The sequence below is a fragment of the Calonectris borealis genome, chromosome 3, assembly GCF_964195595.1.
Source record: "Calonectris borealis chromosome 3, bCalBor7.hap1.2, whole genome shotgun sequence".
Lineage (NCBI taxonomy): Eukaryota > Metazoa > Chordata > Aves > Procellariiformes > Procellariidae > Calonectris > Calonectris borealis.
In genome coordinates this window covers 129013055-129038587 of record NC_134314.1, presented here as the reverse complement: position 1 = coordinate 129038587, position 25533 = coordinate 129013055, and the positions used below count along the sequence as shown (strand labels likewise).

The following is a 25533-nucleotide window of genomic DNA, read 5'->3' as shown; positions in this document are numbered from 1 at the left end:
CCCCCCCTGGAAGAACCTACCCACCCTTCTGAGCACATGAGAGGAATTGTAGGAAGGACCTACATGACCATCAGCATTTGAGGGATTCGGTCTGCTTCCACATTATGGAGAAGGCTGGTCATCAGCCCAAATGAAACAGCAACCCTGGCTTGAGCCTATCATCCCAGATGCACTCACTAGCAGAAGGGTCATAGTGAGAGATCAGGTTTGATACTATAATGAAGATAAGGACTCTAACTTGCACTTGAATGTGTCCACATTTCCTCACTCCATTTTTTGCCTGGATTGGCCTCTGTTTTTAGGGTACTTGCACACCAGGATCATGTTACCCAGGGGGAGGGAGAGAGAGAGAAGAGGTCTGCTCTTGCCCATGGCAGCAGGATGCTCAGCATCTCCCCAGCAATGCAACTCAACAAACCTTGCTGCCAACTCTTTGCCGCGGTGCAAAGGTTTGAAAAACACAGCTCTGTGTCCAGATTCATTGTTCTCCCACTCCACTGTTACTCAGCAGCGAGGAATATTCCTTCCCAGTCACAAGGGCAAAGAGAACAGCAACAGGCAGGTACAGTGAATCTTTCTAAAATTGCAGATGAGTGTGAACCTTGCTCCAGTCCCACCAAAGGCTCCCCGCAGTTAACCCAGCTCCCCCCTGCAAAAGTGCCTGGATTTCTGTAAATCTTGCAATCTAGGCAGGCACCAGCCTAGCCTATACAGTCATATCGAGCATCAGCTGGGAGAGGGCGTAAAGCCTCTGCTGAGCATCACCTCCACTCCTCAGCAGCCGGACTGCACTTTTTCTCCATCCCATTACAGCTGAAGGGACAGGACAAAGCTGCTGGGGGAAAGGTTGTTGGATACAACAATAACAGAAGCAATTCACCGTGCAAGACACAGAAGACGACTCTACTTAAGTTAGTGACTGCTGTGGAAAAATGTAGAAGACGCAGGCGTGAGGGCTGTCCAGTGCAAAACGTGAGGGAGGAAGCCAAGTTCTGCCCTTGTTTCTGTCCCGGTAACAGAGCAGGAAGGGAATAAGCCGCAGCAGCTGCCACCACCAGCAAAGCATCCCCAAATCATTTCGCAGGCACCAAATGCCCCAGGCAGACGGGGCTTTACAGCCTTCCCACAGAGGGGCAGCAGCAAGCTTTTTCCCCTCACTGTCGTTCGCAAAGACAACAGACACCCGGGGCCCTAGGGCCCTCGGGGGAGACGGAGTGCCTCCTAAAAGACCATCTGGATGCCACCAGCCACGTCACCTGCGCTCCCCCATCCTCCGTGGACCTGGGCTGCCGTTGCATGCAGAAGCTCTCTAGTTACCCTTTCAAAGGTCCCAGCACAGCGCAGGTCAGACATTTATCCCATTTATGCCCTTTTCTGACAACTCCACTCATTTGCGTTACTGAGATATGTGTCTGCGCTGGGAAAAAGTCCAGGCGTCAAACACGGTGGGATACTGAAATGGGTGACGTCCTACTTAAAACACATTTTTACACGCCTCTTTTTAGCCTGGCTTTTACGTGCTTACAAGCCAAAGTTGCAGGCCCAGTTTCTTGAACCATTCTCAATATCACTTGGGCCATAGATAAAAAGTGGAGACAAGTCCAAAATATAACTGGGGGGAGGAGTATAAACCTGAAAGTCACCACACAACCACAAAAAAAAGGAACCCAAAACAACGACCAAAAAAACCCCCCAAAACCAACCAACCAAAACCCACACACCACAACACTAAAGTTGCAGACACTTATTTCATGTACTTATTTTTCTGAATACAGTTGAGAGCTCTTGCAACTGCTGCCTTTCTGAAACTGCTCCGGGTGCATGGGGGTATACGCTAAGGTGAAAAACGAGCAAGGAAAACAGACATTCCTTTTAGCTCAAATTTCTTTAGATGCAAATCCAAATGCCACATCAAGATACCAACTGCCAAACAGCAGAACACACAATGTAAAAGCAACCTACATAAATTACAAAGTTTTAAATTAGCTACAAAAAACCGAAGTTATGATAGTAAACACATCCTTGCGGGGAGTCTAGTTTAAATAAGAACTCCAGAAAACCTTAGCTGAAACTACTGTAATTTTGCTCTGTAGTTCTATATAAACAAAAGATATCAGTGCACAACTAATTATATAATTTATACCAACTTTGATAAAACTTCTTTTTTTAATTGGATGGCTATTACTTCAATATGAAATTGAATTCAGTTAAGTTGTCATGGAAATTGCATTATACACTTTGTTATGTTAGATTTACTTATATATTTTAATCAAAATACATTATGCACTCAAAATTAACAAATTCAGTTTTAAAAATCCGTTTAAATAAAAAAGTCTGTAAAAAACATCCCCTGGATCTGTAAAATTGGGAGATTTAATTGACTGTTTCCAGCTAAGTGTATCCACCAAGATTTTAGAACTAGTAAATCTTAGTCTTTCATGCATATGGTGTATTCAAAGATACAAGAAGCCTTTTCTTAATTGAAAATTAGCTAATGATCTTTGAAATTAATTAGCTGAATCCACCAAAATGGAGAAAGTATCCTTTCTGCCACTGTAAAAGAACTGTGCTTTCAAAAGCTTTAAAACTTGAATAATGTGCAACCAGGGGCATAGCCAAGGACTTTAATTAGTTCAGCTGTCTTATATTCTTTACCACTCGGGCAACAAAGGTGCTGCTCAATGTTTTTAAATAATTTAAATATATATTGTAGTAAGTTTTAGCACATTTCAAAAGTATTTATAGAAAGAAAAAAAAGCTAAAAACCATGGATGTAGTTCTAAATAAGAAACTATTACCCACTTCGTTAGCTCACTGCCTTGAAGAACAAAGCCCACCAGCTCCAGAGCTGGCCCAGACTGGGCAGTCAGATAAAACAGAACACCTGCATCGGTTGCTTTCCTCTTGCAACAAATATTTCAATAGTAAGTACAAAAATGTGTTCTCTTGTTAACACAATGATTAAAATATTGAATATCCTCCAGATGTCAATTTAACAGACATTACCAATCAAGCACAACAGCCATAGCAAAGCCAAAATGCTGGGGTCCCACTGTGCCTACTTAAAGGTACAAGTTTAACGTTACAGATTTCCACAGGCCACACCTACGTGGCATGATCGATTTTAAAAAGCCAGAACTTTTATCTGCACTGTAATATGCATCTCAAATCATTTTAAGGTTAAGGAAATGCCCCCATCTACTTGATTATTTTTTTTATGTGCAAGATACTCGCATATAAATGAACTTAAACACATAATCCACAGCAGCTCGTAACAGTCAGTATTTGACTTCCTAATCTGAGAACATAAATAAATCACGTTGTTGTATGTTGAATCTTCACAGAGCCACTTGAAGCAATGGGCATTTTTAGTCTTTACAGCGTGAAAGCAAAGCTCATTGCCATAGACAGTGGGAATAACATCAGTAGTTTCCTGCTTTAGACATTCATCAGTATCCACGGTATGTAAAAAGGAAGTAGAAGTTCAGTTAGCTGCTTTTAGAAGATATTAAGACAAATACACAGTACAACTGAATCTCTGGGCACTCCTCCTGCACAAAGGCAAATTCCTTGAATCAAGAGGAAGATTATCTACACCCCCTATGTTGCGAGGATGAAAAGGGCTAGGACATAAGCCACCCAAGAAGAGAGCACAACGAAAACATTCCTGTCATGGTACACCTCCAGGAACTATGAAAATAAACATTTTAATCACCTTCGCAAATCAGCAGATTCATCTTCCACTGTGAGATCTGTCTGTACCATCTCCTGTTTCAGTTCTCCGATTTCTGAGGCAATTGTGTCAATGAGCTAGAAAGGGACAAAAATAGCATGACGTCAAGTGAGTGGAAGAGGCGTGGAAAAGAAGCCCGGGCAAGTTTAGTCACCAGAGATTACAAACTTTTTTTTTTTTTTTTTTTTTAAATCGCATCCTATTTGGACTTCCCCTTGCAAAGGAAAAAGTAAGGGTTGGGGCCACTTATAATCGTTCTCGGAGGAAGAGTAATTCCTGTTTAGTGCCAGTACAAAACCTTCCAGGTTGGCTAGCATTTTTATTTAAATATATTAAATCTGCAGCTTAAAAGAACTAAATGATTTGATTGTTTGTAGCATTTACTTTCTCAAATAAAAAGAAAAAATATAATTAGAAAACTTCCATCTGCAAGTGTTATTTCAGAAGGGACACTAAGCCAGCATTATGATACCGTGCTGGATGAAAAATGGGAGCTGCAAGAAGGAAATGGGCGGCTGCTTTTCACATTAGGTCTTGGACTGCACTTGAACAGAACAACTCAACTAAAAGAGAACTGCCTTGTAACACTTCAGCTCAGGTGGAACACGATCCTCATTTTGGACACGAGGGCAAGAACTCATTTTAAAGAGGGCGAGATTAGCACTAGGGCTGTATCCTGAGAAATAAACCGTTTGCCAGCCAGATGTCTGGGAAACGTTTTGTTGAGCAGAAACCAGCTATGAAGTTTGCAAGGCACGCTGTCTTGGACATTCTTTGCAGCACCTGCATCAAGTTTGCTTGACACCCCGCACCGCGGCAGTATATAAAGCCTGGCAGTGATCCCCCTCTCCTGCCTGTAGTGAAACCTCATGAAAAGGTTTGCAGCAATGCCATCTCCTCTACCACCACCCCCGCACCTTACAGCAAACAAACAAAAACCCTGGCAGACGAAGTAAAAGCAGCTTTCCAGTCCGAGAAGAGTCTTCACAGTCGCCCACAAGACATGACCCTGAGACCCACTAGTTAGGTAGCTCCGTACAGCAGCGCTTTCGAAGAATTGCAGGCAACATTCTCCTATACTGGTTCATTGGAAGTTTTCTTCCACCTCAGAAATTCACACCCTCCTTTGCTGTGCAGCATTATTCTGATCAATTCAAAAAAAGTTTCAGTCTTCGCTTACAACAGGCCAACTCTATTAAGTATACCTTAAGTGGGAATGAATTACCATGCACTACATCCGTACCATAGGCTTCTCTTCTGTCAAGGTCAGAGCTCCCAGCCATACTGTACCACCGGCTTCACAGTTTACAAAGATCTTCCACCTTCCGACTCTCCAACACCCCCTGAGTCACTGCGGCGAGATATGAGCAATACCTTCCTGACCATGAGAAAGAGCAGCAGGAGGAACCCGCGTCGTCCTGACGGAGCAGCCTCGCACCTCACCACAGACCTCGGTGCCCCTCCAAAACAGCACCCCCAAAAAAGAGCTACCAAGGGCCCTGCTAAGCACAGGTGAATTCATTCCTCCTTTTGCATAAGGGATGAATCCAGCCCCCACGTTGGCTTTAGACAGTGAAAAATACACGTGCCACTGCTGTCGGATGAGCCTCACCAGAAACCCACTGCGTCACCACGCACATCTGACGGTGGTTATGGGCAGCAGCATCGCCTTAGGGGGAAGCTTTGACCTGGGGGCTCAGAGAGCGATACCGGGCTCTGGCCAGTACATGGCTGACTGCATCTTGCAGACCACACTGCTTTGTTTTTTTCTCTTTTAAAGCCTCTACTGCCTTAGCATCATCATCCTTAATATATTTATTCTTGTAGTCCTCTGAAATGCAACACAGCTGCGATTCTCACTGACCTGATGGAGGGGGAATTTCACGCTATGGTGTGCTGCCCCCAAACAGCGAGGTTCCACTTCTTCCCTCGGACTGGCTTGGCTGTTCATCTAGCCCCGTTAGCTGGTTCAGCTTGCTAAAAGGCTGGAAGACTTTTCACTTCGTCTTTTGGTTAGTTTTCTGCCGGCTTAATGACCTGAACCTAATCTCTGAGGGGGTCAGACAAGCTCCAGAGCAGACACCAGGAAAGAGCGGACAGCACCAGGCTGGGAGTACCTCTGCCCCTTTCAGCAAGTCACTAGATCCCATCAGCCCCCATGCGAAATCATGGCCTGTCGCTCAGCCACCCCAGCAAAGAGCCCCGGGTTTTGGGCTGTTTGTGCTGACCTTGGAACAGAGAACCTACGCCCCGGTTTAGGCACCCCAAACCGCCAGTAACTGGATCAGGCACACAAAACTCTGCAATCTGACCAGGACGCCTCTGGAATTCAGACCACTCAGGTCTTCCAGCCACCTCCTCAGGAGCAGGAAACGTGCTTTTGGGCTGAAACCACCTAATGAAAACAGCAACGACCAGCCTCCCCAGGGAATGCAAAGCTGCACACCCCTAGCATGCACTGTATTCGGAGTGGGCATGTGGACGTGACATTCTAAGAAACAACTCCCAGGATATTTAATAAAGTATTTTTCTTCTTAGAATAACACCTGAAATTATGACAAGCCATGCCAAGATTTCAAGTCAACCATTAAAAGAACAAAATTTAAATAAATTTTTTAATCACGTGGATTGCTGTTCAGGTTTTAAAGAAAAAGAAATCAATTCAGCTATGGAAAGTCTTTAGCTACAAACCCAAACTACAGCTGATGTATTTAGCCATTTTTTTTTAAAAGCAATCCTTCTGGACAGTAATCCTTTTGTACCTGTAGAGAGAGAGATCCACTAATTGAGTTCAACAGTCAATTAATTCAAAACAGAGAAGCTGACTGCAAGTCAGTAAAAAGACAGAAAAATTGCATTTCTGTTCCAAACTGTGACTAAGCAGTAGAAGTTGAAGGATCAGCTCTACTAGGGCTAGTTTCAAACATGAATGTGCCTTCTTAAAGTTTGTTCTAAATAACTAACGGTATTCTAAAATACTGACACAATGGATTTCTTGTTGTTATTTGTATCAAGATGTACAAAATCCTAATAAAGTCAAAAAACCCTAATAAATATGTTCAGAAAGAAATACATGGTTCAGAAAGAACTATACAGTTTGCCATTTTTAAATAAGGAGTGTTACAAGTATATGGAAAAAACAGATTACACCTTTGGTGATCAAAATCCATTCCAGGTCTAATTACAGCCTATCAATTACTTAAATTAGGATTTCCTCTTCCTGGATTAAAATCACATTTCATAACTGATGGCGCTTCACAGTGGAACATACAGCCCCAAGGGGCTGGCTTTATTAAAGAGAAGTTCCAATGTCAAAACAGAAGCAAAAAATATTCAGTTTTAAATACCTGCTAAATTGCCCCAGTCTTCATTCATTATTAGGTTTGCTAAGTGCAATGAGGTAGTCAAACACAACCATACAAGTTGTTACTGCTAAATAAGACACACGCAAGTCTTGCTATGTCTCTACAGCTTTTGTAGCCTTCTTGCCCATTCTGGTTCTGCTGAAGCTTTTCATTTCAGTTCCTTAAAACAGCTCGTAATTGCTCAGCACAGTCTTCTGTTTGCTTTTTTTACTCTCTTATCCTTCACACCTTTACCTGCATCTTGGCACACGTCTCACCACTTCCCTGCCCTATATTTTCTGTCCTCTGTTCAGGAGCTACATGTTTCAACTTAGCCCCTTTTTCAAGTATGCAAACACAAGACTTGCAAATTTTAATTGGCTTCAGTGCCAGGAAATGGAACTTCTAGATTAAGAAGCAGATGGACTTAAATTAAGGCAATATCCTTCTCTTCCCAGCCACACTGGGCACTGCGTTTCCACCTCCCCTATTAGCCGCCAAACAGCAGGTTTCTCAGATGAAATCCTCCCAGTCTCTCCGGCAGATGAATGAGTAAAGTGGAATTCATTCTCTGTCTACTGTGAAGTTTCTGGTTTTTTCACATCTCCTGATCTCCCAACTGCTCCAATAAGGTAGCACGCAGCCCTACCTTGCTGCAGCAACTCTCTGCCGCTGTTGAAACCTTTCCAAAGTTGCACCTGAACACAAGTGAGAGCTGAATTATTATTTGAACTGACCAGATTACAGCCCTTTCTCTTCTCCCACCAGATAGCCACAAGGCTCTAACACTGTCTGCGGCGTCAGGAACGCAGCCACGTCAGGAACAGAACCGCCTTATGTGCTTCATCCTGCAGTAGTGGCTAAAAAAATTAACTTTTCTAACGGATGAAGCAAGGCTCAGTTTTTAAATCGTGGCATTCCCTGAAGATGCTTCCTATTCACTGTGAGAGTGTGAAGTTTTTCAAGCACCAAGTAGTCACGAATGTGAGCGACTTAGCCATCTGTAAATATATCAGGGCTTCCCGCCGCGGCTCGCCCGGAGCCACCTCAGAAGGCAGGCACCACCAGTCAGCTACAGCACTCGACACGAGTCAGCGCCTGGAGTCTCGTTATAGATGGCAACTGATTCACAAGGATCTGCAACTATATTTGACCATTTAAAATATGAACTCATGATGGATATCACTACCTGAAGCTCAACATATTATTAAACCCTATTCAAGGATTTAATCTGTTAATGAAACAGACTGTAGGTGAGAGCTCTGCCGCATGCAATATTGAGAGCAAGCAGCCTTTTCGTTGAATTAGCAATATATCTCTGCTCCAGTGCTATATGCACCGGTCACCATGTCTGATCCCCCGTTGCAGAGCCTGACGTGGGGGATTACGAAGGGCCCAGGGAGAATGTGAAACCAGAGGAATCACCCCCACCCCCAGCTCCTTCCATTGCTTAGACCATGGTAAAACCTAAGGCCAAATCACACAAGCATCTTAAAGACAGTCAATCTCAGAACAACCAAGCTGGAATTGACCACCTATGCGTCGTCAAGGGATTATCCTCAAACCGCTGAAAGGGATTATGTCAGCTCTGCCTGGCCACAGACGTGTCTCTTTCAACAGCCTTCCTCCGAACGCCAGCTGTTTGCTGAAGCGGCAAGCAGAGCAGGAGACCGACTGCCTGGCAATCCCCTGCCTTCTTCAAAGAAACCAACCACCCGCACCGAGAAGCTGACCAGGAATAAGGGGGGGGCGCGTCCGTGCTCCACCCAACTCCCGAAGCCTGCCCGGCGTTGACCTTCCCCAGACCCGCGCCCAGGAGAGGCCGGGAGCCGAGACGCCGCAGGAGCAGTCGCGCGTGGCCGTCTGCCGCCGGGCCCGGGACGCCAGCCTGACGCTGACTGCACGCCCCGCCGCAGCAGCTGCCGCCGGCCGGTTTGTGCGTTAACAACTCGTAGAAGCTGTAAAGGCGGCAAGGGGGAGATGTTGGCAGCTGGCGGGAGGTACGGGGCACCAGGTATCGCGAGAAGCGGCACGGGAAGCACGTGCTTCCGCCTCAAAGACAGAGAGGGGAAACGGTCAGCGAAGTGGAGCAACCCTCTGTTGCATTAGCAGCTGCTTTTGAATCATAAGCTGCCAGCACCACAGCCCAGGCTTCTTTCCCTACAACGCTCCCTATATTGCCACACCGCTCTTCCCCACGAACCCGCTGCTAGACATGCCCGGATGAATCAGCTCTGCGTAAACAGCTCCTCCTCACGGGCAACATCCCCTTAGTCTTTGCACCCACGAGACCAACTGCAGCCATAAAGAACCACCACAGTGGCCAGCGTGCCCTGGTCTCTGACACATCTACAGAGAGGAAGGGGCTCGCAGGCCAACAGTTTGCACAACAGAAGAGTTTTTCAGCATCTTTCCCTGAAAACTCTACAATACGAGGAGCTCTCCACAGAAGCATCCATGGGCTTTCCGCCAGCGCCTCAACACCTGCCTTGCTGTGTGGCTATCTGGCTGTTAAAACTGTGTTAACTGGCTTTGACCAGAGTTGGAAGGGGGGGGAAAAACCAAACAGACCAAAAAAACCCCAAAAAACCTCTCACAAAACAACTCCCTCCCAGAAAAAAAAAATCCCTGGGCAAAAAAAAATCCTCTACAGCAAAGAATTCTAATCCAACTTGTACTAATAGCACAATAACATGCTCAAAAATTCAAGCTGACGCTCCACACGTCACGCTATCATTTCATATATCAGTTTGATCCCGGAAGATGGAACGGATCTACAATGCAAAGGAATTTAAATACTGTATAACCTTCCTACACTGCAGTTCCTTGGTTAGTCCTTTCATTTACTTATGCCTAAAAGCATGTTTTCTGATGCTTTTCAATATCCAATTTATCTTTGAAGTTATTTGTTGTTATTTTTGTATGGCTGCCACGTTCAGCCTCTTTAACACAACTGGCTTTTGCATCTTTGTCTGGGAAAGGTACTTGCTTATACAAGATTAAAATTCTGAAAACAAGTATTTTGAAACAGGTTTTAACTTCTTAACCTTTAAATCAGAATAGCATAAGGCAAGCACTGCAGAACAGTTTTATCTTGAAGACACTGTAATCTCAACGCTTTTTAATTTGTATGTCTGCCTTGAAGAGAACTTGTCAGAAACTGTGCTTCTCGAGAGGAATTTTTCTGTGTTTAGCGATTATATTTCTTCTTTTTCTAAAGAGAACTTAAACAAAATGGCATGTTTCAGGCAGTCTTATGCTCACATTCTCTTCTACAGGCCAAATTTCTCGGGCACACTACATATCCATACTACATATCATGACACAAGGCGGTCTTTCCTCAGTCTATGAAAAGTCAGTACGTTCTGGACTAGGAAACCAGGTCAAGTGCTGAGCATCAAAACTGAACCTGCAAAGTCCCCCAGAATGGGACACACTCCGCAATCGAACTGTGACTCATCAGCTACCAGCAGGTACTGCTCCTGAACTAAAACATTTATCTTTAGGAATAAAAATCTCATTTTTTAAAATAAATTGCCAATATTTTCTGCAAATGGCAACTAATTTTCCTTAAATTCTTTTTCATGTAAAAACAAGTTACTCTTCTCCTGATTTGAAAAAAGAAGGGAAAAAAAAAAGAAAAAAAAGAAAAAAGTCTTTTGGAGTTGCATCATTTGGGTATGCTTGCAATTAACTGACACATACTGTTACAACAGCACCTGACAAATTATTTTCTATCAAATAATATAAGGTGTACTCATGATTTTATGACTTCATTTCTGAAGTGTTTAGGATCAATGAAACTTCTGGTCATTATACAGTGTATCTGATGCTTGCATGATGAGCATTATACAAGATGAGCTGTTAATAATATGTTTCCACAAAACGCAGGAAGGATCCTGGGTGTGTACTATTATTAGATCCAACCCTGAGAAAACAAGCAGTAGCAGAAGGCTGCCGCCTTCTTAGCGGAAGGCTCAGGATATTTGAATTCTTCGAACAGATTTCTCTATTTACAAGGAGTGTGATTCCTACTTTGCTGAAAACAATGGGAAAACTCACCCATTGGTTTCAACAGACTAGAAATCAAGACCATAACAGGGAGTTTCCAAAGGGAAATACAATTGAAGTGGACGGATATATTTGTCAGAGACCCCTGTTAGTGTAAAATAACGTACTTGTGCGCCAAGACTTAAAAAGTAATCTGAAGAAATCTGTTGCAGATTATTTAGGACTATGAAATAGATATTACTCTGCTATGCTACAGAAAGATGATGTTTACATGAAAAGAAATGTATTTGAAAGTATGACATCTTTTCAGGTGGTGAATTATTTAACAGTAAAAAAACCCCCAAATTAAAAGGAGACCTTATATAACATGATAAATAGCCACGTCTAATGTTTTTCCTTCGGAGTTGATTTCTGATAAAGCACTGTTCTGTAAGTTAAAAGGAACTACAATACAACCACTGTAAACCCAAATAATAATTATGACTCAGCATGAATTCACATAGCAGCCCAGTACAGTATTCCCTAACCAAACCTACCCTAAACATTAGATTGCCACAAATACCCATGTACTGTAACTGTTTACATTCCTAAAACCCATGAATGAAATAATGAAATGCAAACATCTTAAACCACAATGTTTCCTTTCATAACGTATCACGCTATGCTTATTGTCAACTGATTCTTCGTTCAACAAGACTGATCTCAGCTTTTAGAAGCTGGCAGGGGTGACAATGTAATTCCCACATGCAGACCACAAACAGAACTCATCACGGCTCCCCAGCGCTCTCTCACCCGAGCACATATACTCCATTTTTGTTTCACATCTTTCAGGATGTCATATAGGCAGCAAAAATCAGAGCGAGTGTGTTCACTAGAAGCAACACACTCCCAAGGAGCTACAGCCACCTTTCTGAAGCTGCTCTCTCTACACACGCGTCACCGCTGTGCATCAGGGAAAGCACATGCCCAGGACCGGACACAGACCAGAGCCTCTCTCAGAAGCCCAGCATAGCTGCGGGTCTTCTTACTCATTCAACTCGTGAAGAGCCTCCCAGTCCCAAGAAGACAGGTGGCTTTGACTTGACGTCTCTTTCAGGACACGTTTAGAAAAATCATTCCTCCGTCGCTGCACGGCAACTGAATTCCTGTTCTTGTGTTGAAATGTAAATAAGCTTGTACAGAGAATTAACGAAACTGCCGTCTTTCTGAGAGCACACTGAGAGAGTTAGCCAAGGTGACCACCGCAGAATGTTTCCAAGCCCTGAGATTTACAGCTAGAGAGGAGAAGGTAAGATCAGTGCTTCTAATCTGGCAAGGCTGAAGACAGCAAGGGTCAGTACCAGCCTGGACAAATGAGCCTCAGCACTTACCACCCCCCTTCCTGCCAGCATCTCATTTTTCATTCTTTCTGGAGACCTGCATCCTCTTTGGCATCACATCTTTTCCTTCCTGTTTTGATAAGCAGAGCGTAGCAACCCTCAAAGAGCACCCTGTGTGACGAGGTGGCGAAGCGCCAGAGACGAGCCGAACTGGGAATGCTATTTCTGGACTTGTCCAAATGTCTGAATACAATTAAATATTTTGATACATGGCTCCAATTTCTGGTTATTTTGCAGCGAGCTATGGATTCCCAAGACCACTAATGTTATTCAGCGTCTTATTCATCAGTAAACAATGAAGTGTTACCCGACGTTTGATTTTGGGACAGAAAAGCTTTAGTGGTGTAAAACCTCTGATGCCAGTTCAGTAAAGGTTGGAACTTTTTGATGAGAAGGATGGTTCAGTAAAAAGGATGTTTGTCAGAGACATATATTCAGTTCCTTCCTTTACTACAGACTCCCTCTGTAACCTCTGGCAAGCTATTCAGTCCCAGAATTACCCAAGCCTAACTCCACCTTTGCTTCATTTTTACTACTTGCTGGCTCTGAGCCTTCATCAATAGCAAGGTATAAAGACTCCGGAGAATTTAGCCTATAAAACTACAGACCTTCGCTCTTTGTAAAATGAGGACGATACTATTTTCCTGGTGTACTAACAGTCAAAAGAACGAATGTGGAAAAAGTAAGAGATGGTTAGAAGCTACAGCAACGGGAACTATCTAAGAACCAGAAATAAAAGTAAGGTTGCAATTTCCCACTGGTATTTGTCAATGAGTTTTCTCGCAAACACTGCTAAGAATGGCAAGATGCTCTTTATGAGGATTTAAGTGCCCTGAGAAACTGCACGCCAGCATGCTAAGGGTTTCTTGGGCAACTGTAAAGTAACAAGCAAAACATGAGAGCCATATGCAGAAGTACACTACACAGTCTGTGCATCTGGGAGACCATTCTGAAGTACAGGTCAGCATGGGTAAAAGGCTAGATCTTAATTACTAGGTCTCCTAAACACAGACAGACAAGGCAAATTAAAATTAGGTAAACTGAAAAAATCTGATGTGCCAAGTGTTTTCTTTGCTCACCCATCCAGCTGTAGCAAATGTAACTGTTGTCACAATTTTACAAATGTGGGGGAGGGAGAGAAAGAGAAGGTAATTTCACTGTCCACAGAAGTGCACACACACAGACAGCGGGTGCGCTACACACAGGCTGGAGACACTGACTGCCTGCCGTTTCCAATTCGACGCCGTAGGTTCAGAACGGTGGTCCAACAGCACAACTTCCCAGGGATAGTGAGAGGTCTGAAAAAGTAGCTTTGAGGCATCTTTTATTCCCACTATTCTTCAGGCCATTCCCCTGCCAGGCTGTCCTTAGGAAAATTTAGGACGACCTTAGTTTCTTAACTGACAATGCTTCTTATGGCCTTCAGAGTCCGGTGTCTTGAAATTTCTCAGGCATGCTGCATTCCTAATCATTTTGAGTAACTACAACCACGACATCATGAACAGGAGGCGCACAAAATAGCTATTCCAGCTTCTATTTTCCACACCAGAATTACTTGCACAAGGAGGTACCAAAGGACTGCAGAAAATGACATGGGCACTTGCTCACAGTCCCACTGACATCATGATTCCTTCAGCACACGCGTAAGTGACAACCTAGAAATATCCTCATAAGAATATCCTCATAAGTGAGACTGTTTCTTGCTATGATATGAAAATATGACCATTTTCCCTATACGGCTGTGGACTGCCATCAAACAGTCGTATGATGTTTGTGCATATGAGATACGAGACGTAACAAAAGTGTGTTGCAAAACTGAGAAGCAGTTCCTGCCCCCAGAGACCCTGTTTATTGCTGACCACATGAAACTCTGGGCAAGCCGAAGAGGCAAACACGCTGTCACTGCAGCGCTGATCGTTTGTTTCCTAACGATTGGCCTGGTAAGATTGCCTTAAGATAAAGACAACACGCCACACATGAAACAAACACTTCAATGTGTGTCGTACAAGAGCACTGTGAAGCTGCTGGCACAGGAACGGGTCCTACACACGGCACTGGCAGTCACTACAGCTCTCTGTGTGCGAAAGGCACCAGCCACCACTTGCTTGGTTCTCCTTTGCCTGTAGCCTATCAAGAGCGCATTTACCATCTGCTAGAACACCCGTCCCCACCCCTACCCCCCAAGCACTAGGGTCAGATTCAGGCAGCAGCAGAACGGCATTTCTGTCCCAGAACAGAGGGAACGGAAAGCGCAACACCTGAAATGCGTGGCCGGGGACCCGGGAGGAGGGCGCGCTGCGCCAGGAGCGGCAGAGGAGGCAGGCGCGAGGAGTGGCCAGCCACGTGGCAGCTGCTTGCCCTACTTCGAGCTTTGGCTGGTCGACCGCATTTGTCGCAGTACTAGAAAAGAGAAAAGCAGTATGCTTTTTCTTAATGTAAGCTGAGATGGCAGCACGTATTAGCATCTTTCACTGGAAGAAGCTACAGCGGGCCATGAATATTCTAAGGGAAGCAATCAAGGTAAGTTAATTCAGTGCTCAGAAGCAACGGTAAATTCTGATTGCTCCTTAGAGCAAAGCCTTGCCCAGCAAGATGGCCACTGTGACTGTGGCATTATAGAAACGACAAAATTCTAATGCAGAACAGACAAATTCAACTCTGTTGTATTTAACCCTGATCCCAAGCTGGTCTATGTGACAGTTTTCTCTCTTCCTCACACCAGAAAAATACACATATCTTCCTGGCCGGTGGTTGGACGCCACAGTTTGATAGGTCAGCATACTTTCAAAACAGTGGCACCGCCTGGACACTATTCTCCCTGTCCTGCTCTCTAGAAGTATATGGTGTTCGCAGCTGTACTCACACAGTGCACATGAAGGCTTTCTTAACAACATTTCAGATCAACTAATCCTTTTTTCTGGAAGAAAATGTTAACTACAGCGTTCTATACAATTAACTTCAGCACTGTCTCCAGACCTCCTCCATTATACATAAATAAAACACAGTTAATGGGATTCAGTCGTCTTTTGAAAACCGTACTGGTAACTCCTACTGCACCTCTGCTTTTTGTGATGCCAACCTGAAAGATGACAATTCTCCAAAGTCTCTCCACTGCATAAAGTCCCTCTCTGTCATATAAAAAGACCAAAACATGTTCCCACATTCCCCTAGAAAACAGTAAGCTCACTGCAGCCCCGAAAGCCCTCTGACTGATCCCCCAAAGCCTTAACAAACCTCACATAGAGCAGGAGGCAGAAGAGAGGACACAGTGACTTACTTTTGCAGTGTGATTGTTCACGCCTGAGCTAAGCTACCACAGCTCAGCAAATCTGGGGCCAATCATGCAAGTTAACTCTGCAGGAAATACTGGGAAAAAGCAAAATTAAGTCATCAAGTTTAATCCTTGACAGAAGTTCCCGGAGACAGAAGTGATTTATAAGTATGTAGAAGTGAAGATGATGACAGAAGACGCAGAAAACCTAGTGACGCAGGCAGCCCATCTGAAGTACATTCTTTCTCATGCAGCTCTCGTGGTTCCCTTTTCCAGCTGTAAGGAGGTTAGCGGGACAAAAATCAGATATTCACGCCCAGGGAGAACTGCCTTTCTAAAGAGTTCCCGAGAGTATCTGAAGGTGCTTCAACTGAGGGCTCTGCCCCCCTGCAGCTCTGAGCTCCACCTCAGGTCTGGAGGGGCCTCCACCCATGCCTCGACTCCCAGGTGCTTCCCAGGGGCGTCAGGAGGGCGCACGCTGCATCCGCCTTCCTGGGCCCTTTCTACATTGCCATGCATCGGCTCTCTTCTGCGATGGAATGGAATTTGGGGGAGACAGAAGGGCTCTCGCCCGAAACATGCTTCTCGCTGGAACATGCTGTATTAGGTGTGCTGTAAGCCACACGACATCTCAAAACAGCCCCCCGAACACAGAAACGCTAGATGGAATTATTTCTGCCTTCTCTCTCTAAGCACGTCCGTGCCAGAACAGAGCTACTACCTCTCAGTGCCTGTATCGTCGGGAAGCTGGGAGCGTCTTAAGGGAGGAAGCATTAGACTCCTTTCAAGTATGTAGGCACCCGAAGACACAGACATCTGCCCTGCTGGGTTTTTGAGAGTATGGCAGCAAGCTAAGCACCACCTTCTTGTTCATTCCAAACACTTAGGCTTTAAAAAGTGCAAACAAAAACAAAACCCACAAACAAAGCAAAACCACCAAAACACAAAAAGGACTGAAATACACTGAAATTGAGAATACAAATACAGTATTTTTGTGAGCGTTCAGATTACACACAAACAAGGAGCTCCCACCAATTTTTCTTAAAATAGGCAAGGAAATGAAACCGATTTTCAATCCAATAATGGAAATAATAAACCTGTATGGTAACTTTAAGCTACACAAATTCAGTTTATGAAAGCTCTAATAATTTTATGCCTATGCATAATAAAGCTTATGTTCTCAGCATTAGCAGCAAAGAAAGCCACAAGCTGTTTTACACCAAACATTCTATTCAGTGTACAGGAAAACAATATACACATGAAATAACTGGATGATAATCCAACCATGAATACCACCTGTAAAGAGAGATGCTCAATGAAGTGCTTCCTATTTTACAGAGAAGGCTTGCTATGTATCACAGGCTGTACTGCATGCACATTCTGCAGCACTCATTTCAGATAAAACCATGTGCTTTATGTTCTGTATAAATATCCCATTTACCTTAAAGAAACTTCCTCTTTTGTCCAGACAACGGGCTTTCATTGTCAAAGATGACATCTTCCCCAGGCAGACTCCACTGTACGCCTTGAACTCCTAAAAGTAGAAACATTTTTTTAATGGTTAGTCCAGCCTGTAGGAAATTCCTTTCTAAGCCACAGAAACAGTCATGACAAGCCTTCTGCCAAAACCCTTTCCATCAACAACACGGTGCCATTTATTTCCTAGCAAAGTCCTTACATATCCCTCAGTCTATTATTATTTTTCCATAAATTGCTTCAAAAAGACAGTACTACTCGGAGTCCCATGTTTCTCCCTTCTCTTCACAGCTGATCTGAACAGATTTTAATGTGCTCATTAAAAGAGAATGCTAAAACATAATGATTGCTTTGTTTGTTTGCTTGACCTCAGCGTGAAATACAAATAGAACAAAACGTTAGATGTCACTACAATCCGCTCTCAAATATTACAGTATTAATGGGGCTGATCAGGAGGGAAAAAAAATTGTAAAATCACCCACAAGGGAGAAAACACATTACCATGAATGTAAAAAACAAAACAAAACAAAAGCAAAAAACCCCACAAAACAAACCAACCAACCCACCCACCCTCAAAAAAGTCCTGCCTGAAGTTCCTAAAATACAATTAAGTCTTCTGAGAGTCTCACTTCTCCAAGTTAGGAAGAAGATGCATTTTCCTCTATTGGGTAAACGGAATGAACGGTTTAACACCCGGAAAAATACAATAATGCATAACTAAAACATGTACACATAATGAGAAATATCATGGGGGTGATCTCCAGCTTCCTCTAAAGTCAAAACCAACCCACACCAGTAATTTGTGAACAAACTTCTGAACTAAACAGGAGCCAAGTTCCATGGCTAAAAAGTCCTAGGATTTTTAACAGTGAGCTTATAATTGCATTTAAACAGCCTAACTCTTCTCCTCGCTCACACATTTACTGACCACATAGTAGGTAGTTATACTGGAAGTTTCAGTCACCTAAACGGCAAATATTGCAGGTGCAAAACGTTATAGACTAAGATTGAGGCACAGCTTTTGATTTGATACAAGCAGAAATTAAAATATAAATGGCAGGGAGCAGCAGTGAAATACAAGTCTAGTGGCATGGCTGCAGACGGAGCTTAGGCAAAACAAAGCAGCTGGGACAGAAAATGCCGAGAGTTAAAAAACCGAATTTGACACATACCCCCCGCGCACCCATACACACACAGGCTTCTGCCTCCCGCTAATGCCTGGGGAGAGGGCACCACAAGGGTAAAGAGGAGCAAGGAGGAAGGAGAGCTTCCAAGAAAAAAGGGTTAAATGAACAGCCCTGGCAAGCACAAGCACTGGAGAAGGGTGAGAGGTAGCAGCAGGAGAAAAGCAACATCTTCTCTTGGTTTTAACGCGATAGCAGGAAGCTTTAAATTGTTCACCCTGTTTCCAGAGGTCATACCACAAGAGCCCTGGAAAAGGTTACATTTTTCCACTTAGATTCTGGTTAAAAAGCAGCCGTGCCAGGAAGCTCAGGAACCAGCCTGTTTTCCAGGCAGAGTTTGCAGACTTTAAAGGTTGAAAGAGAAAATCATGAATTCTGCATTCTTACGAAAGCCAAACACTAGAGGATGACCAAGAGAAGACAAAAACAGCACTGGAAAAAACAAACAAACAAACAGCCCCCGCACAAAACACCCCACCAAACTTTCTCTGTTAATCAGCATATTTAAAGGGATACGTTCCTGACGAGGCTCTAAACCATTGTGATCCGTGTCGCTTTCCTTAAAGTCTGTCTAAATAACTTGACTGCACCGATCCCGTAAGAGAGTGAAGTCCAGTGAAGTGGGTGGGTTTACAGGTGCTATTAAATCAGCTGAGCTCTGTGTCCTCATTTGCCACATGCACAAGGGTATAGAATAGTTGTTCCACTCCGGGAAGCATCAGACATTTTTTAGAGACTTTTGGTATTTGATATTGGCTATTCTAAGCAATCTAAAGCTTGCCATATAACATGAGTTTTTTAATTATAAAATAAAAATGTCTTCTTTCAATGAATTCTGGAAAGGGAATTCGCACCTGAAAGACTTAAGGTGGAGGGAGACCCAAGAAACCCAAAAAGGGATTAGAAGAAAAATTCAATTTTCCAAGTTGATGCTATCCTCTTAATGACAACACCAAATTCAATTCCACAGGAAAAACGCAGAGATTTTAAATGAGTTACATAAGGGGTTTATGAGCAAGATCAGGCAGTTGTATTTGCATCTTTAGTCTCAGTCATTAATCGTTCCATCTGCAAACAATGACCCCTTCACAGGAAATCTAATGCTTTTAAAATTTTTTTTTAATTTAACCACAAGGATGTCTGCATGCAATCCTATTACCAAAATAAGACCATGCCAAGATTTTTACGTTCATCTTATTTCAAAACAGAACAGACGTTTATAAGCTCCACGCTCAAACATACAGAAGAATGCAAACATACAAATACGCAGTCTGCCCTTCGAAGAGCAGTACGCCTCCAAGTCAGAAGAAAGCCCCAGACAAGACCACTGCTTATTTTGCTTATAAGAAGTTCTGAAGCTCTAAACTTTTCCATAGCTGCTGTTATTGTTACTATTTATGTAATATTATTACTATCTGTATGACCATAACTCTGAGCCTCAGCTGAGCTCAAGTCCTTGCTCTTCTCAGCTCTCTACATAGCAGTGAATCAATCCACGCTACCCTTTGTGGTTACCGTGTAAGTTCAAACTGACTTGGGGTAACCTAAATACTGTTGCATGTTTGAGTGGTTTTTAGTATTTCTGATTAAAATCAGCACAGTGGGAAACACTGCTGGTTGTTTTTTTTATGTTTGGGGTTTTTTTGTGTTGTTGTTTTTTTGTGAGTATGCTTTTTTTAGGCCACCCAATATGCAAATAGACATTAAGAACCACCGGTAAAATGGATGGCCAGGGGTGGGTGCAACACTCCAAAAACTGAGGGTGGGCCCTTACCTGTCTCCCACCTTGGAGTTCAGAGGTACCTCCACACAGTGCACAGAAACAACTGCAGAAAAACAACCCTACTGTCGGGAGGTTTCATTCCTCCACACAGCTGTCCACATCTGATGCTTATTCAGATCCAAACCAGGCTGAAACACCACTGCTCTGAAGCTGTCTTTGTTGAGTTTGGCTGTCAGAAAGAAAAAATCTGCCTTCTTTCATTGGGAAGCCAGGTGAAGAAAGACGGCAAAGCTCGTCGTCTTCTGTACGTACCAGAGATGAGCATTTTCTCCTTCCTCGGTGTTTTAAGGACTGAGGCAGAGAGTCTAGATAGATTTGCCTAGACATTGCCTGGGTGACTGCTCAGAAACCCATCTGAAAATATCAAGCTGGAGGAGCCAATTCACGGTATAATTCACGTGACCTTTTGTCTAGCCATCTGGCAGGTAGCCTTTTCTGTGTTTAAGTGGTCAGCACTTTCCCTACTCAGCAGTCTCCACAGCTCTTAGCTCTCAAAGGGCAGCAGGTGCCAGCCTAGTGCCTGCTGCTCTGACGTTTGGGGGCTCCCTCCCAGCAGTACGAGTCTCCCCTGTAGGCAGCACCGTCTTCCCGCAGCTCTTCAAATCCAGGACAAAGCCCATGTGTGTGAAGGACAGGGCAGGGAAAAGGAATGATTTGTCTGCTTGGCAAATTTCTCCAAAATGCAATGCTAATCCATGGATGCTGACACCCGTGCAAGCTGTATGTTTCAAAAAACCTCGTGCTTTTCATCATCTTTCTTTCATTCCCTTCCCCTCCTGGTTTTCATTTACAGGGGAATGCCAGAGCACCATTCAGGCGCCTGGATGTAAGCAAGACTTCCGACTTCTTGTCGAAACAGCTCCTACTTTCCTCCCTCTCTTGCAATTTTATTTGGTATTATATATGTTCATATACATAACCATAGGAGTGCCAAACACCGTCTGCCTGGACTTCTCAGGATCCTTCCCTTTAAATCTCTCATTCCAATCATGCTCTTACAAGGCAAAACATAGAATCAATAGAATCATAGAATAGTTTGGGTTGGAAGGGACCTTTAAAGGTCATCTAGTCCAACCCCCCTGCTATAGGCAGGAACACCTTCAACTAGATCAGGTTGCTCAGAGCCCCGTCCAACCTGACCTTGAATGCTTCCAGGGATGGGGCATCTATAACCTCTCTGGGCAACCTGTGCCAGTGTTCACCACCCTCATTGTAAAAAATTTCTTCCTTATACCTAGTCTATACCTACCCTCTTTTAGTTTAAAACCATTCCCCCTTGTCCTGTCGCAGCAGGCCCTGCTAAAAAGTCTGTCCCCATCTTTCTTATAAGCCCCCTTTAAGTCCTGATAGGCTGCAATAAGGTCTCCCCGAACCCTTCTCTTCTCCAGGCTGAACAACTCCAACTCTCTCAGCCTTTCCTCATAGGAGAGGCGTTCCATCCCCCTGATCGTTTTCGTGACCCTCCTCTGGACCCGCTCCAGCGGGTCCATGCCTTTCCTGTGCTGAGGGCTCCAGAGCTGGACGCGGTACTGCAGGGGGGGTCTCACCGGAGCAGAGCAGAGGGGCACCTTTAGGTTCCTTAGACGGTCTCGAATCTGATCTTATCCTAGTGGGCAGCTCTTCATTCTCCCAGTCCCTGCCTTTGCCTTCTGCGGCTTGGGCAGTGAGGCTTGAGCACTGGCCGGTGAAGACTGAGGCAAAAAAGTCATTGAGTACCTCAGCCTTCTCTGTATCCTGGGTAGCCAGGTCTCCTGTTTTGTTCCGGAGAGAGCCCACATTTTCCCTAGTCTTCCTTTTATCCCTGACGTATCTATAGAAGCTTTTCTTGTTGCCCTTGATGTCCCTGGTCAGATTTAATTCTATCAGGGCTTTAACTTTCCTGACCTGATCCCTCTCTGCTCGGACAATTTCTCTGTATGTTTGTCCAGGAGCAACTTGTTCATCGCGCAGGCCTCCTGCCGTTTTTGCCTGACTTCCTCTTTGTTGGGATGCATCGCTCCTGAGCTTGGAGGAGGTGATCCCATTTTCTTTAGCTAAAAGTCACAGCAAAGATGAGACAGTCTGTATTCCTCCCCTGAGCTGGAAAGCAAAGGCCACAGCGACCTGGTGAATTTAAAAAGTCCCTTCCCATAATACTTCTTGTCCCACCTCTGCTCGGTTTCCTAAGGAACCAAGGCTATACAACTGCACCAGCTTTCTGTTCTTAGTTCTTAACTATGATTTTTGGTCTCTTGGCCAACCTAACAAGATCTGACTGAGGAAAAGAATCTCTGTTTACAAATGCTGACAAAAGGATAGAGGGAAGAGACTCCATCAATGCTGTCACTGAAAGAAGAGGAGAGATCTGCAGCCTCCCTTTTGCTGGCCGACCAACAGAATTAGCAGAACTCACTTTTTTGTATTTTAAGCCTAAGTTATCCCACTGAAGGAACTGGCTGTCCTCTTTCGTCCTCAATCTGTACAGGCCCTGCAACCACTGAGCACAGACACTCGGAGAAACTACTTTAGGCAAACAAACAAGGGGTTTGCTATTCTGCAGCCAAGGAAGAACAGGAGAAAGTATCAGTCCAGACCTTAAGTATAAACTGGCAAAGGTCAGCGGATATCAGAAGACTAACGCTGATTGATAGCTGTCAATGTGGACCTTAGGCTGTCCACTTTGCCAGAAGCAGGGTGCTGTAGAGGAGCTGAAATACAATCCCTACTGCCTCATAACAGAAATGCATGGAAGCCAGGTAGAGCCTACTACATATGTACTTGAAAACCTATAGTGAATTTAGCATCATATCACAGTCAAATTGTAACAGCAATTTATAAATATATAGTATTTTAAAAAAATTACAATTAATTCAGTGAACCCATTTTCTGGTGGGTTAAACAGGAAACCAGAAACAGGAAGGATAAATACATTTTACTTTTTTTAAAAGTGTGAAAAAAGTACTTCTAAAATGCAATCCTACACTTGAGAATATGCTAAGGGAGATACACAAAACTTCAGATCATCAGCAAATTTAAGCATTCTCATGCATTTCATTTTCCTGTTCTCCTAGCACATGTGCACTACCCCATGGAGAGGGTTGCGTTCATCTCTAATCTACAAAGCTCTGGTTTGTCTAATTACTCTGACCTTATCTGATTCTTGGCAAAATTAAACTTCTCCTTTTGAAAGTATTTCCTCTGAGAAGTTAACTGAAAGCCTACTTCCAGGGCCACATAGATACAACTGAGCACAGTATCACTTTGAAAATCCATCAAATAAGAGCCTCAGTCTGAAAACGACCATTGGTGCCAGGATTTTGCAGACCTCTCCACTCAAATGTTGCATTGTGTTAGCACAGCTGTATCCACAAGCAAAAAGCGAGGGGATTATGCAAAAAGGATTTTAACTTCCATCATTCTTCTGGCTGCAGAATGGGTTTACGGTCTTTTTTTTTTTTTTCCTTCAAATAACGCAAGAACACATTACTTGTGGAAAACAAGTGATACATACAGCAAAAATGACAAGTCACTCTTTACACAGTGTCACATTTTCTGTATTTTGTCATTTTAATTAAAATGTTTGAAAAGTTTGGAAATAACAAACATTCCCTGATCAACCTCCTTTTTCTTCAAGTGCTGTTTTTACTTTTATCTCTGCTACCTGAACAGAATGAGTTTGTGTGAGCTACTCCCCTGAGAAAAGCCTGGTTACCACCAGTATGCCTGTCAGTGAGGAACAGTATTTCATAGAATCATAAAGGTTGGAAAAGACCTCTAAGATCACAGAGTCCAACCGTCAACCCAACACACCATGCCCACTACACCACATCCCTAAGCGCCTCATCTACACGTCTTTTAAATACCCCCAGGGATGGGGACTCCACCACTTCCCTGGGCAGCCTGTTCCAAGGCCTGACCACTCTTCCAGTAAAGAAATTTCTCCTAATGTCCAGTCTAAACCTCCCTTGGCGCAACTTGAGGCCATTTCCTCTCGTCCTATCGCTGTTACTTGGCAGAAGAGACCAACCCCCACCTCACTACAACCTCCTTTCAGGTGGTTGTTGAGCGCGATGAGGTCTCCCCTCAGCCTCCTCTTCTCCAGACTAAACACCCCCAGTTCCCTCAGCCGCTCCCCATCAGACTTGTGCTCCAGGCCCTTCACCAGCTTCGTTGCCCTCCTCTGGACACGCTCCAGCACCTCCATGTCCTTCTTGTGGTGAGGGGCCCAGAACTGAACACAGGATTCGAGGTGCGGCCTCACCAGTGCCCAGTACAGGGGCACGGTCACCTCCCTGCTCCTGCTGGCCACACCAGTTCTGATCCAGGCCAGGATGCCGTTGGTCTTCTTGGCCACCTGGGCACACTGCCGGCTCGTGTTCAGCCGCTGTCGACCAGCACCCCCAGGTCCTTTTCCTCCGGGCACTTCCCAGCCGCTCTTCCCCAAGCCTGTGGCGTTGCCTGGGGTTGTTGTGGCCGAAGTGCAGGACCCGGCACTTGGCCTTGTTGAACCTCATACATTGGCCTCGGCCATCGACCCAGCCTGTCCAGGTCCCTCTGCAGAGCCTTCCTGCCCTCCAGCAGATCAACACTCCCGCCCAGCTTGGTGTCGTCTGCAAACTTACTGAGGGAGCACTCGATCCCCTCGTCCAGATCATTGATAAAGATATTGAACAGGACCGGCCCCAGCACTGAGCCCTGGGGAACACCGCTCGTGACCGGCCGCCAACTGGATTTAACTCCGTTCACCACAACTCTCTGGGCTCGGCCGTCCAGCCAGTTTTTTACCCAGCCAAGAGTGGACCTGTCTAGGCCGTGAGCCGCCAGCTTCTCCAGGAGAATGCTGTGGGAGACAGTGTCAAAGGCTTTACTGAAGTCCAGGTAGACCACATCCACAGCCTTTCCCTCATCCACTGGCGGGTCACCTGCTCATAGAAGGAGATCAGGTTGGTCAAGCAGGACCTGCCTTCCATGAACCCGTGCTGGCTGGGCCTGATCCCCTGGTTGTCCCGCACATGGCTCGTGAGTGCCCTCAAAACGAACCGCTCCATAATGTTCCCCGGCACCGAGGTCAGGCTGACCAGCCTGTAGTTCCCCGGATCCTCCCTCCGGCCCTTCTTGTAGATGGGCGTCACATTGGCAAGCCTCCAGTTGTCCGGGACCTCCCCAGTTGACCATTATGAGCTAAAAAATCTTACAAAGATAGACACTCACTACACATGTAGGCAGAAGGGCCGTGAATGACTGCTTGCAACCCTTTTCAAGAAACAATAATCTCTTGAAAAACTAAAAAGGAAGCAGAAATATGCAACACACATTAACTTTTCAGAACAATGAGCAGATCACAGGTGAACTGTGCTTACTACTCCCCCAACG

At 44.6% G+C, this 25533-nt stretch overlaps 1 protein-coding gene across 2 annotated transcripts in view; it reads right to left on the bottom strand.

The window, feature by feature from the left end:
• Positions 1-25533, bottom strand: part of RIN2 (Ras and Rab interactor 2) — an 85625-nt gene that overhangs the window by 35417 nt on the left and 24675 nt on the right. The window contains exons 2-3 of one of the 2 annotated variants that reach the window (XM_075147906.1): positions 17180-17272; positions 3716-3810 (exon numbers count right to left, since the gene is read on the bottom strand). In XM_075147906.1, the coding sequence (XP_075004007.1) occupies positions 3716-3810; positions 17180-17236 (152 nt within the window). In that variant the 5' untranslated portion in view covers positions 17237-17272. The remainder of the gene's footprint in view (positions 1-3715; positions 3811-17179; positions 17273-25533) is intronic. The other variant, XM_075147905.1, reaches the window with a different exon arrangement.